This window comes from Anas acuta, chromosome Z (assembly GCF_963932015.1).
Source record: "Anas acuta chromosome Z, bAnaAcu1.1, whole genome shotgun sequence".
Taxonomy (NCBI): domain Eukaryota; kingdom Metazoa; phylum Chordata; class Aves; order Anseriformes; family Anatidae; genus Anas; species Anas acuta.
In genome coordinates, this window is record NC_089017.1 from 9,119,216 (window position 1) to 9,131,706 (window position 12,491).

Below are 12,491 nucleotides of genomic sequence, written 5' to 3' on the forward strand. Positions count from 1 at the left end.
TAGCATGATTACTAAATGTCACTGGGGACAAATTCAGAATGAGTCATGTGTTGGTGCAACTCCTCTCACCTTACAAACCAAACAGCATAGTCTCAGTGTGACCGAGGCCTTTTAAGACCTTGGCCTAGTACTTGGCCCTGTCAGCAATGACCTTATATCAAACTCTTCTGTTTAGGGAAGAAGGTAGTTATGTCTCTTTTGTGAAATCCCTGTCCTGGTAACTTTCTTTAACACCTGAAGCACTCAACTTTTCTGAAGAAATAAAGATACCATCACCCAAATCGTTATGGCTTAGGCCTGCTCTGGATTTTTTTTTTTTTTTTTGAAGTCTGTGACTTCATGTGAGAATTTTTGTCTCCCAAGATAATTTCCTCTCCTTGGAGCTGGCAGAATCTTTTGGGAACTAAATGCATGTCTTAGGGATGTTACAGCTTTTTATGAGTCATCTGCTGATTGAACTATGGAATGAGATTAAATACACATGTTAAAACTTAGTAAAAACAGAAAACAGCTCCAACTCTTTCGGAACTGTTATTTTTGAGAAATGATATAAATTGGAGAAGGGCTTTTTATACTGTCCATATGATTATTATTATTTCTTTTTCCTTTTTTTTTTTTTTTTTTTGAGTATCCTTCCAGCAAACTCTTGTTAACTTGTTAAAGGAAAGTTTTTTGAATCCAAGAACAGAATTTGTAATGTTACTCATAATAAAGATGACTTGGTAAATAAACAGGATATTTTGAATGTCAGTGCAACACAGGAATTTATTTGCTTCTGTGTTTTTCTGAAGTCTGTGTACCAATAAAGGAACCCTGACAGTCTGCTCATACCAAAGTGAGTACAGTCTGTGTGACTTTCACAGTTAGACTGTACAACTGTCAACACGCTTCAACTGAAAAATTAAATTGTGAAGTGATTAGAGAGTTCTTCTCAAAGTGGCACTGTTATGAAAGTGCAGGTGTTGCTGATGGAAAGCAGTGATGGGGAGTAGTTGCCTAGCTGTCAGGGTGAGTCAGGGCTCTGGTAGAGTTCACTGGAGCAGCACAGATCTATATGATCAGAATTTGGTGTAGTTGCTCTAAGAACTACTGAAATGTATGTTCTGTTCTGAAACGTATTTATAATTACAGGTGACTAATACAATTTTTGAGACTTTTTTCCTGCCTCTTATGGGCTGTTATGCCAGCAAAGATTCATACTCGGGCTACCTTTTCATCTGTCTGTGTTACTACCTTGTGCCCTGGTTAGTTTGAATTGCAGTGCTCTGTGTTAGTGCAGCCCACTAAAACACCGGTAGGACATAGTAGGTATGTGCTGAGAGAAATTTGTAGGATATTTTCACTTAAGAGCTCAGCAGACTTTTTTTTTTTCTCTTTGCCTGCATTCATATGGTTCAATATAAAAATGTTTGACATGTTAGAGAGTGTTTTGCTCTGATGATTTTTGAACTCCGTTTTACATATTAGGCCATCCTTCTTCTATTACCTTTGTGGAGCTCTTTACACTTTTGGCTGTGTTCTTTCATGTTTCTTACGTATGCTTATTACAGCAAACATCTGGAGGGAATCAGGTAGGTATTTTCCTACTCTTCCTGGCACTGATGGTCCTCAGACGCTGTGCCTCAGAACTACAATTAGATTAATATCTGCATAATTCCTTACTGACCAGTGCAGATGCTTGCTGTAATCCAGAGCATTGGACAAAGTGCACCTGCAGGCAGCAGCATGTGTGCAGAGTGATGTGATAGCAGGCAGATAGAACCCAATGAAAGTCCCTGGAAGTGAATCCATTTTTTGAGAAATGGGGCCTGACACACCACACAATTATGTCATTAGAACCAAGTAGCCTTGCCACTGTCTCCATCACTCCACCACTGCTAGTGCAGATTTGTAATCCACCACTTAGAGTGAGATCACAAGCATCAGGTGGGATTTCAGAGACTTATTTTTCAAAACCATTTTCCTCATTTAAACCTTTTCTCTCTCTCACTCCTGAGCATACGTCCAAAGTATCTACATACTGCTGTATTTTCAATAATTTGCCTTACTGGCTTCTCTTTATAGGATTTTCATAATGTGACGCTTAATAAATCAGGAAAGCCTCTTCATTGGATATGGGATTCAGATTTACCTTTGGAGTGTATGTCACACTCAGTGAGAATCAGAAGTAAAGCAGAAGCGTCAAAAATCTGGAGTCAGTGGAGTCCATGGGAGACTGTCCTGGGTGAGCAAAACAAGACCTTGCAACATTGGCTTTATTTTTTCCAGTACAAAGCTATATTTTAACTTGCGGATGACTTCAATAACAAAGCCCAACTCAGGAGAGACAACTTCAAATCAAGAATGCATTGGAACTCTTATATCTAAGCACTAACCAACTCTATTTAGCTGGAAATAATATTAGTGTTTCAGCCCTTGTTCTAATTTGCAGACTACCTTCCTAAATTAGTAGACCAAAAGTTTTAGGGCTTCTCTTGTTCACACATTAAAACAATACAGTACATTGAGCAGTATGAGAACTTGGATTTAAGAGGAATCTGTCCTCCTTTCTTGATGCAAGCTCTTGCGTAAGTCATGGGCCTTGGCTCTATTGTAGTCTTTCACCAGATGAGACACAGCTCTGGTGGAGAGGAGAGGAGAAAGTGCATAGCTGTGGCTACTTCATCAGATTCATCAGCATTTCCTTTCTCTTGGAATCATAGCTTTGATATTAAGGATGTAGAGAGAGAGGAGAAAGTCAGCTCCTTATGTCACTTGGAATGAGTTGTGAATTATATGAGAGTAAACAGGAAGTGAACCAATAATATAATCAAATGATGCTGAAAAAAAAAAACCCACACACTTTTTTTTCAGATTATAACCTGTTTTATTAAAGCAGTTTTGTATCCATAGAATTAGAGTTAAACAAAGTTTGTAACTGTTTTAGAAAAAAAGATAAGTGATTTTGTAAAGAAACTTTCTTCTTGTTTGCGTCAGTATGGGATTTTATTTATGGGAGAAGTTACTATTAGTAGAAGCAACTCAGGTCTGTATGCTTGGATTGTGGCCAACTAATTGCCCATCTCGTTCACATTATTTAATGGGAGATAAGACACATACTTTCTTACTAACCACAGTCTTGGAGACTTATTTTTTTTAATTTAAATTGGATAGGAATCAAAAAGACTATTTCCTTGTCACAAGCAGATCCTGCATTAGAGACATGTTTAGAGGTTTCTGAAAGGCGACTCTAGATTTCTTCAGATTTTAGATCGGATCCTTGAGAGCAGATTTATCTGCAACCTACGCAACAGTGTGTGAGTCACTTAAATATTACCAAATTTTGCACCCAACAGGGAGTCCAACATTGAAAGCCATAGAAATCTCATTCTAATCTGAGTATTCCCTTACCAGTCTGATTTGTTCAATGTTGGTTTAGTTTAGCTGAGTTCTCCGTGAGATTCAGAACATGTTTGCTTTTTTTTTTTTTTTTCCTTTTTTTCCTAGTCCTCTGCTCAAAATCTGTGAAAGCAGGCATTTTGGCTGTAAGCATCATCCTGTTCATAGGTGCAGGAACAGTGTTGATCTGTAAAGACAGTTCTTGAATAAACAATTTGTTTTCCCCATGTGAAAGGCTGTGAGATGGACTAAGGCCTCCCTTAGGTTGTTTGTTGTACTACTTTATATGTGGATGGGCGTTAACAGAAATCTACATGTCTAATTGCTCTCTGTATAGGAAAGAACGTGAAATAAAAGAACAAGAATGGTAATATAACAGCAGATTCTCATGTAAATGCTCAGTTATGTGTTCTGGTTGAAGGATGCTTCTGTAAGAAAATTTTGAAATGGTTTATTTTGTTAAATTACGTTATTAATAACATTAACATTATTATGTTAATTTACAGGCCTTGATGCTTCAGATAATTATCGACCAAAAATCTTTCCAGAAGAAAAAGTTATAGAGGAAGGCCTTGGCATCACTCTTTGTTGCATTGGAAGGAAAGGCCAAATCATAAAGGAATTCTTTCTTTCGGATTCAGATGTTCATTATTTCAATAAAACAAACAGACAAATTGGACTTCTCACTGCGAAAAATGTGACACTTCGAGGAGCGCCTCGACATGTCAGTGTCTTCTGTAAAGAGCCTTGCAGTGAAGAACCTTGCTATGCTCATGCAGTTTTCTTTGTGGGTAGTAAGTGAAGGCTTTATTACAATTCTGTTTTCCTGTTGCTATAAAGTCAAGAATGGCTGTAAGGGCTATGAGGAGAGAAACAAAAATAGCTTTCTGTAATTTGTCATTGTCCTGTTAGGGCTAGCTGAACTGTGTTTAATCTCTGATGTAAGGTATGCACACTTGCATGTATAAGGCATTACAGAACAGAAGCCTTTGTTTTAAACATTTTTAGATTGATCACATCAATCAATGCCAATACAGGTCAATAATTTTTAAATACACTTACCCATTTTGAGTTCAGCTTCATTGCCTGTGTGCATGTGGTAAAATTTCAGCACAGTCCCCCTTTCCAAGGCTGGTAGTAAGTACTACAGATAAAAAACAATACAGATTAAATTAATTAAACTATTAGTATAACAAAAAATAATAATATAGAGAAGTGTTTGGATTGCAATTAATTTATGGTGTAGTACTGATTTTTGCTTCAGAGTGGTCATTGAATAAGTATAATTGAGTATAATTACAACATCTGTAGTAAACTAGGCTTTGTACACATCCATTTTTTCTAGTCTGCTAATGTATAGAGAACATTGAAGGCTTTTGCTTTGACTGCCATGCTGTTGGCTTTTTATCTTTATTCCCTTTGACAAGGGCCACCTGATACACCTGGTGATTTTTCCTGCCAAACTCGAAACATGACAACAGTGACATGTACTTGGAACCAAGGAAGAGACACCTACCTTTATGGATGTCATTCATCAAAACACACCTTGTTTGACGAGTAAGTCTCCTCACTGTTACATTAACTCTAGCCTGTGTTGTACAAAACAGTCAGGTTCTTTCTGCCCTTTAAGATCTGTGGAAATGTTTTTATCCATGTTGCAATTAGCTGCTTGCCCCTTTCCAACTCACTGATCAGCTTATTTAACAAAGCTTGAGTAGTGCAGAATTAGACTAGCAAGCTGTATATGCCCAGCTTAAGTATAGTGACACAGAACAAATAGCTAACAGGTAATGAGCTGGTATACTGAGTATTAGTGTATTCACAGTCTGCTGACATTAACGCTTACTGAAATTGATGGTTCCCTGCTAGCCCCCAGTTATCCTGATTAGCCTCGCTAGTCCTTTATGATTTTATAACTTCCCATGTTTCTTGAATTCCTGAGCTGTCTCAACAAACCCACTTCTGTCTATAATTTTAACTTCTTTCTTCTTTTTAACTTTTTTTTTTTTTTTCATATTTTGTTTTAAATCTCTCTGTAACTTTCTTACAGCTCTTTTTTAACAGTCTGGTTCAAAGTCGGTGGCATATCAGACCTATGCATTGGCTCCTTGCCACAGAGGCATCTAAACCCATAGGAGAGGAGGCAAGGCAAAGCTTTACAGAAGGGGCTGCAGAGAAAAAAGATTAAAGGGAACACATAAAACAGTACAGAAGACTCATATCATCACCACAATCTTTCAACAAAAGATCTCAGAAGAAGGCAGATTACCATTGCATAGTACCTTCACAGTCTCTGCATCATTCACTTCTGTGAGGATACAATGATGATTTAAAAATGGAAGGTTAAAAGATGCATTGAAATTACTATTTCACTTAAAAGCATGACTGTGGACATGTGAAGGCTTTAATCCTTGGTAAACCAAGTCCTTAATTTAGAAAGCTGCAACCCCATGATAAAATACCTAAAAGCAATTTAGCTGTAACTTAAGAAGGTAAACTTATTTAAAGGAAGCTTTCTTCTAATTGTAAGGATACCTATATTCATCTTAGTCTGGGCTAGGGGAAGGAACTGGGTAGCTTCCCATAGGCACATACAGCCTTGTTTTCCGAGATACTATAATTTAGTTGGGTATCAATGATTTCGACATCTATCTTGATTGTACATTATGGAAAAATGTCTCTCTCTCTCTCCCCCTCCCCATTTTCCTCCCACCCTTCTTTGACAGGTTTTCCCAAAACTTGGTTCCATGCACAGTAAGTTGTTCTGAGCAGTCCTCGCAGTGCTCATGTTCTTGGGATATAGGCCAACAGAGGATTTATAATATCACACTGACTGTTGAAAATGCACTGGGAAGGAAAACTGCCACAGAAGCTTTTGATGTAACTCACAGAAGTAAGGCCATTTCTATTTCTTTGTTGAAGGTCTTTGTTGAAGGCCTTGTCCTCCTTCTGATCTTAGTATCTGGATGCCAGTTTGAAGTAGAAGACTGTTTTCTCTCGGTGCTGTAGTTTTCTGCTGTCTGTTCAGTTGCAGGTTATTCTCTGAGCAGTAACTACAGCTGTGGTTCCTTTCCTGTACAACAGTGTGCCCCAGCTCCCTTAAGTTCTTGTCTATTCCTATACCCCAAAACACCTGGGTATTTCCTGCGTCTCCAATAGTCTTTACTGTTGTCTTCAGTCCTCTTTGTGTCCTTTGGCCCCAGCACATCCATCCCAGTGCTGCCATGACCCTTCAGCCTCCTTGTCTGTTTGAAGAAGCCAGAGGCAAAGTACTCTGCCTGGTTCGGAAGCAGACAGCCTGATGGGCCAGGAGGCTGCTGCTGTAACTGATGCATTCCAGAAGTGCTCCCTTCCTCAGAGCCACTGATTGCAGTTTTGCAAAGCACATTTTTTCTCATGACTTCTAGGAAACTATGTTAAATGTCCCCATCTGCTGTCTCTCAGAAACGCAAGTTGAGTATTTGATTTTTTTAAGAAGGAAATGGATCAGGAAGAAAGTGGAAGAGTATTCAGGCCCTGGATTATAGGATTCGACTGCATTTGCAATAAAAGTTTCTGACTGTTTCTTTTGTTCATTATGTTCTAAAACATCTCCAAGTCATCACAAGATGTTGTTGTTTATTATTATTATTATATTTTTATTTTTATTTTAACTGGTATAACTTGTATAACATTTACAGAGTCACAGAATATTTTAGGTTGGAAGGGACCTCTGGAGGTCATCTCGTCCAACCCTTCTGTTCAAGAAGGGCTGCCTATAGTGCAGGCTGCCCAGGACCTTAGGCATTACATTTAAATTCTGAAATTAATTTTTACTAATTTATATCTGCTTTTCCTAGACTGGCAGAGAAATTTTAGTCTGTATTTCATATTTGCTTTTATTGCTCAGCTGAAATACCTTAAAATACATTTGTGTATATTGTGATTTACAAGCTCTAACACAGACTTTCCATTGGCAGTTTATCCTCTACCACCTTTCCAGCTGTGGGAAGAATGCACAGATACAGAAATCAAGTTACATTGGAACCATCAAAATAAAGGAATTGAACTGTTTTGTCAGACTGAAGTGTTCCAACCCAATGGGAAAGCAGAACTGGTATGAAAACTGCATTTCATACACAAAAACATAGCAAGAATCTTTTGGACTCGAAATGCAAAAATAATTCCTCAGCAGTATGAGTACACTGTAAATCTTGTGAGCATGCTAATGTGTCTGTTTTCTGGATTTGTTTGCTTCCAAGCTTGATGTGCGTTGTGTGGCCCACATGGCCTGCTGTTGCTGGCACTAGTTCGTACTTCCAACACTGCCTGAGCTGCTTCCTGAAGTGTGTGGTGTGGCTGGTCTGTAAACATGGCTCTGTCCTCTGACAAATGTCCTCTGCCTTTGAGATCTGCAGGAGTAGATGAAAATAATTATAGGCTATATAATTGCTGTCGTTATGACTACTGCAGATCTTTTTTTTTTCCTGTGTTTTTGTAACTGATACAAATGGTAGAGAGGTGTCTTCAAGGACCACACTTGTTTGACATTAGTCCAGGAGCTTTCTCTGTACTATTGGCTGCACTTACTGGTAGCGTGTATGATTTCTAGTGGGGAAACCCTAGAACAGTTTTTCTTCACATCCTCTTCAACCTCCTTGAAAATTGTTTCAGTAGGCTCCTCATCTTCTTCCACCTCTTTTACAAACAGTGAGGTTGACTGACTTTTTGTATGTGTACTGTGGTTTCTTTGTAGCCTTTTTCTTATGAGGGCAGCTTGCATTTAGTGTATTAAAGAGCATTATGAGATCAGGAACAACCTGTGCTCTGTCTTAAGTATTGCCTAAGAGCTGTTAGATCAAATCATTGCTGCAGTTGGCCATTGCCGGAGACAGTATGGATGAGAGGCTTAAAAGCATGCTCACTTCTTGACTCTTACTGGAACTCACCCTGTCTCTTAGAAGAGAGCAAGCAAAAGGCTGGGAGAAATGGAAAGAAAGGCAGCTGTGCATAGGTCGAGAGCAGCATCCTACTTAAATGAGCTGAGTAAGAGACCTAGATAAGATGAGAACAAAGTCTCAGTAAATTCCCTCTGCTTTAATGTAAACAGTATTAATTTGACAGGCAGTGAGTGCCTCCTACTCAGATGGTTACATACAGCCAGCTTGCAGAACTCTTTTTGGATCTCCCAGTCTTTGGATCTCGTGTATATCTTTTTCTTTTTTTCTTTGAACTGTTGTTCCTCTGTTATCTTCTCCAAGTCTAGCTTTACTGGATATTGTAGGATCTAGGGATAGAACTAGTTTTTCAAACAAAAACCTGTTGCTTATGAAGCAAAATGAGCTGTTCTGGTTTGCAGTACAATGGTTCAGACACGCAGCTACATCATACCAGCATCACCCTGGGTGGACAGCAGCCATTCACTAAATACACAGCTAGAGTGCGTTGCGGGGCAGCAAAGAACTTCTGGAGGTGGAGTGAATGGAGCAAAGCCCAAACCATCAGAACGAAAGAAGCAGGTATGCCTGTTGTATTGAGAAGGGAAGCTCGAAAGATGTTCTTCATTTGAGACTTGTTTGTTATTTTCTACTCTTCTGCTGTGTTGCTAAGGCAGAGGTCACTGCATGCATGAAAGTAGAAGCACACTAAGCAAATTTTAAAAAGGTGGCTTTATAAACAACTTTCATCGTATGCACTGGTCTTTGCCATTTCATCCGCTGTAGACAGTGGGAAATCCAGATGACTGGGAGGATGGCTGGACTGAGTAACAGTGTTCTGTGGGGGCTAGAGGAACAGTGCAGAGATGGGAACAAATATCTGGGAAATGAAAGCAAAGAAAGGTTTTCTAGGGAGATGAACCACACATGCATTCAGGAAAAAAAAAAAAAAAAAGTTTTGAAGATAACAAGAAGTTAAAGGATAATGTTTTGGGCAAGATCTGAGAGTGATTGGGAAAGAGGTTTTGGGGCCTGAATCTGTTCAAATGGGAGCAAATAATTGAATATCCTCTCTGCACCTAGAACATCTATGTTTTGTTGTATTTATTCCAGCTCCATCAGGGAAAGTGGACATCTGGAGAGAAATTACACCAGTTCTGAGGGGGAGGAACGTGACCTTGTTCTGGAAGGTGTGACGTGGGTACAGAAATGGAAATAAAACTCTTAATAAATGGGTTGGAAACTTCTCCCATGGACTTCAACAAGTCTATGTGCACTTACTAGCAATTCAGTATGGAAATGTCATCCAAGTCAAATATTATTTATAGCCTATTTCAGGATGTTTTTAGCTGTGTGATGGTGTGCCATCTTGACATTTCAGGCATATATACTTCTATTTTATCATATTACTGATACTACATTTCCATTTCAGTCAGTATGAATTATGCTTGCATGCAAACAAGTGTCTATATTGTTGCAGAAATAATACATTAAAGTAGTTATTTAAAGTTCTAATTGTTCCTCTCATTTTTTTTTCAGCAAAATTTGCTACATAATTTGTGTCTACTCACATATTTTTTTTTCCCTAGGAAGAACCAGGATTTCGAGCAAATGCAAGAAGTATTTCATATGAAATAACCTGGGAAAAAGTAGAAGACAGCTCTAAAGCTGAATGCATCTCCCTGTCATCGGCCTATAATAGCACAAGGATTTTCATTGATAATCATCCCTACAGAATCACTATCATGGCAAAGAACAATGTTAATTCTTCACTTCCTTCAATACTGATCATCCCTGGAGCTACAGGTAACAGTAGGAGTATTTTCAGTTAAACCTGGATTTCCATTATCAGAGTTTTATGTGCACTTGTTATAAGTGAAATAGTAATTCATCATCTTGGGGGAATAAATTAACCAGACCCAATAACTGAAATCACTGCTATCTGGAAATAGCAGTTTATATTTGTTTATAGGCCAAACTTACTGTATTTTGGCCTATATGGTGTTAACTGCGTTTGTTTTAAGCTTAAGTGCTTTGATCCATCCCTCACAACAGAAAGTCTGTTTTCCACAGAGAGTTTCTGCAGAGCAAAGTGTGGTTAGCCTTCAGCTAGGTCTCGCACCTTCAGGAAGGGCCCCGAAGGAGCAGCCTTCCTCACAGGGAAGTTTGTGCATGCAATTAGCCTTTTGTGATTTCCATACACGACTCCAGGTTTATGCAGCTGAGTTCTTTTTCTGATAATAATTACTGGATGATTTTTGAGATGTCGATTTTCATTATATGAAGGGATCAGCTTTCAGCAGGTGAAAGAGCCTAAATGTCTGATCAAGAAGGAGCACAACCCTTTTATTATTATTACAACTGCTTAACACAAGAACAATATTGACCGTCATTTTTGCAGGTCTCCTGCAGGAAAGTAATAAAAACTATGTTTTGTTCATTCCTAGGCACTGAAAAAATGCTCAATGACTCAGAGCTTAAAGAAGAGAAGGTTAATGGTACAGAGGATGGCATTTTGATTTCCTGGGAGCCCAGACGTACATATGACAGTTACGTTATTGATTGGTGTAACTTTCCGATGTCGCAGCCTTGTGATTTGCAATGGGAGAGATTTGGGCCCAACACTTCCAGTGCTCTAATCAACTCAGGTGAAAGCAGAATAATTTTTCTTTCTGATACATGTAGAGCAATTCTTTTATGCTGTAGACATTAATTGAATTTAGGATGTGTGTGGAATATTGAAGTCTGTGCAGTGCAGGTGCAGTTCTGTAATAGCATGTGACATCATGTTTTGCCCAGCAGCTGAAATAAACACCATAAATGTGTCAGCACCACTGAGCCCTGGAAATCAGAGCAATATTTTAGCAAAACTCTTCTGAGTAGCTTGAGGTAACATCTTGAAGGGGAGTAGTAGTGTTGGTGAAGGAGTTCAAAATCTGTTTCAGCAGAAGACATACAAAATGGAGCTCTGCCTTATCTGTAACATGGGTGAGAAGTTTAGACTCAGGCAAGATAACACCCAATGCACAGTGAGAGGTTTAGTGCTTACAGAGAATGTCTCAGCCACAGTTGGGTGTATTTCACCTCAGTGGTGGCCATTTGACCTCAGTTCTTTCTGGCCATGTGAAAGTCACTGTGATATACTTCTGCAGGTGTGGGAATACAGCCTTCCCAGACTTTCTTGCAGATGAGAGTGCACTTTGGAATGAAACCCATTTGATTAAAATTTGACAGAACATACTTCAATATGCAATAAAGAAACTACACTGCAATTGATTAAAAACAAACAAAACAAAAACAAGCCAACAGGGTAACCTGTCTCCTCACCAATTTATATAATCAGTTCTACTCTTTTCTAGCTGCTTTTGTTCCAGGGGTAAGATACAACTTTCGTGTCTATGGCTCAACTGCTAATAGAGCCTCCTTGTTGGAGAAGAAGACTGGTTATCTCAAGGAGCAACGTAAGTTGGCTGTATAGTTAGGGTTTGTATATTGGCTCAATTCATCTGTCACAAACAGAGCAATTCCACAGCTCTCATCTCAATAGATGTGACATGTAATTGCTGTGTTGTTTCTGTATCATCAGAGAAACATTTACAAGTTGTAAAACAATCTGCATGCCCAATACAGAGGATATGTGATTAGTGCAGTTAACATGTTGAGTCCCATCAAACTGGGGAAACTAAGCCATGATTAGCAGTCACTGCTGTGCATATAATGTGGGCTACATGAACACTGAAAGTGGCAGATATTATGGAGTTCTTTGGCTATGTTCATTTTTTAAGAGCAAGATAGAAACACCACATAGGAATTTAGAACTTTTTCAAGTGGGACAATACACATTATTAACGGGTAATGGCAAGTTCAATGTGAATTTCCATTCTTCCAGCTCCCGAGTTCTTCACTGAGGTGAAAAACATTGAACTGAGTAACCATGCAGTGACACTATTTTGGGATCCTTGCCCCATAAACAAGACAGACCGTGGTTTTCTAAGAGGTTACCGCATTTATGTATCACCCGTTCAAGAGGATTGCAATTTGAAAGGATCCAAAAAACATGTTCATTCAGGTAACCGAGCCCTGGGATTTGATTTAGGAAGTTCTGTCACTGAGACAGGTGAGACACTTTTGTGGCTGATACTGAAGACTCTTGGAAATTTCATGTTGGGCAGGCAAATTAGCCCATAGGTAAGGCAT

At 38.8% G+C, this 12,491-nt stretch overlaps 1 protein-coding gene across 7 annotated transcripts in view; it reads left to right on the plus strand.

Moving 5' to 3' along the window:
• LOC137848625 (oncostatin-M-specific receptor subunit beta-like) overlaps positions 1 to 12,491 on the plus strand; it is a 33,283-nt gene that overhangs the window by 14,122 nt on the left and 6,670 nt on the right. For all 7 annotated transcript variants that reach the window (XM_068667891.1, XM_068667886.1, XM_068667890.1 and 4 more), the window contains 11 exons: positions 2,065 to 2,224; positions 3,885 to 4,172; positions 4,806 to 4,935; positions 6,105 to 6,271; positions 7,338 to 7,474; positions 8,717 to 8,876; positions 9,408 to 9,484; positions 9,884 to 10,100; positions 10,742 to 10,942; positions 11,654 to 11,755; positions 12,184 to 12,363. In XM_068667891.1, the coding sequence (XP_068523992.1) occupies positions 2,065 to 2,224; positions 3,885 to 4,172; positions 4,806 to 4,935; positions 6,105 to 6,271; positions 7,338 to 7,474; positions 8,717 to 8,876; positions 9,408 to 9,484; positions 9,884 to 10,100; positions 10,742 to 10,942; positions 11,654 to 11,755; positions 12,184 to 12,363 (1,819 nt within the window). The remainder of the gene's footprint in view (positions 1 to 2,064; positions 2,225 to 3,884; positions 4,173 to 4,805; positions 4,936 to 6,104; positions 6,272 to 7,337; positions 7,475 to 8,716; positions 8,877 to 9,407; positions 9,485 to 9,883; positions 10,101 to 10,741; positions 10,943 to 11,653; positions 11,756 to 12,183; positions 12,364 to 12,491) is intronic.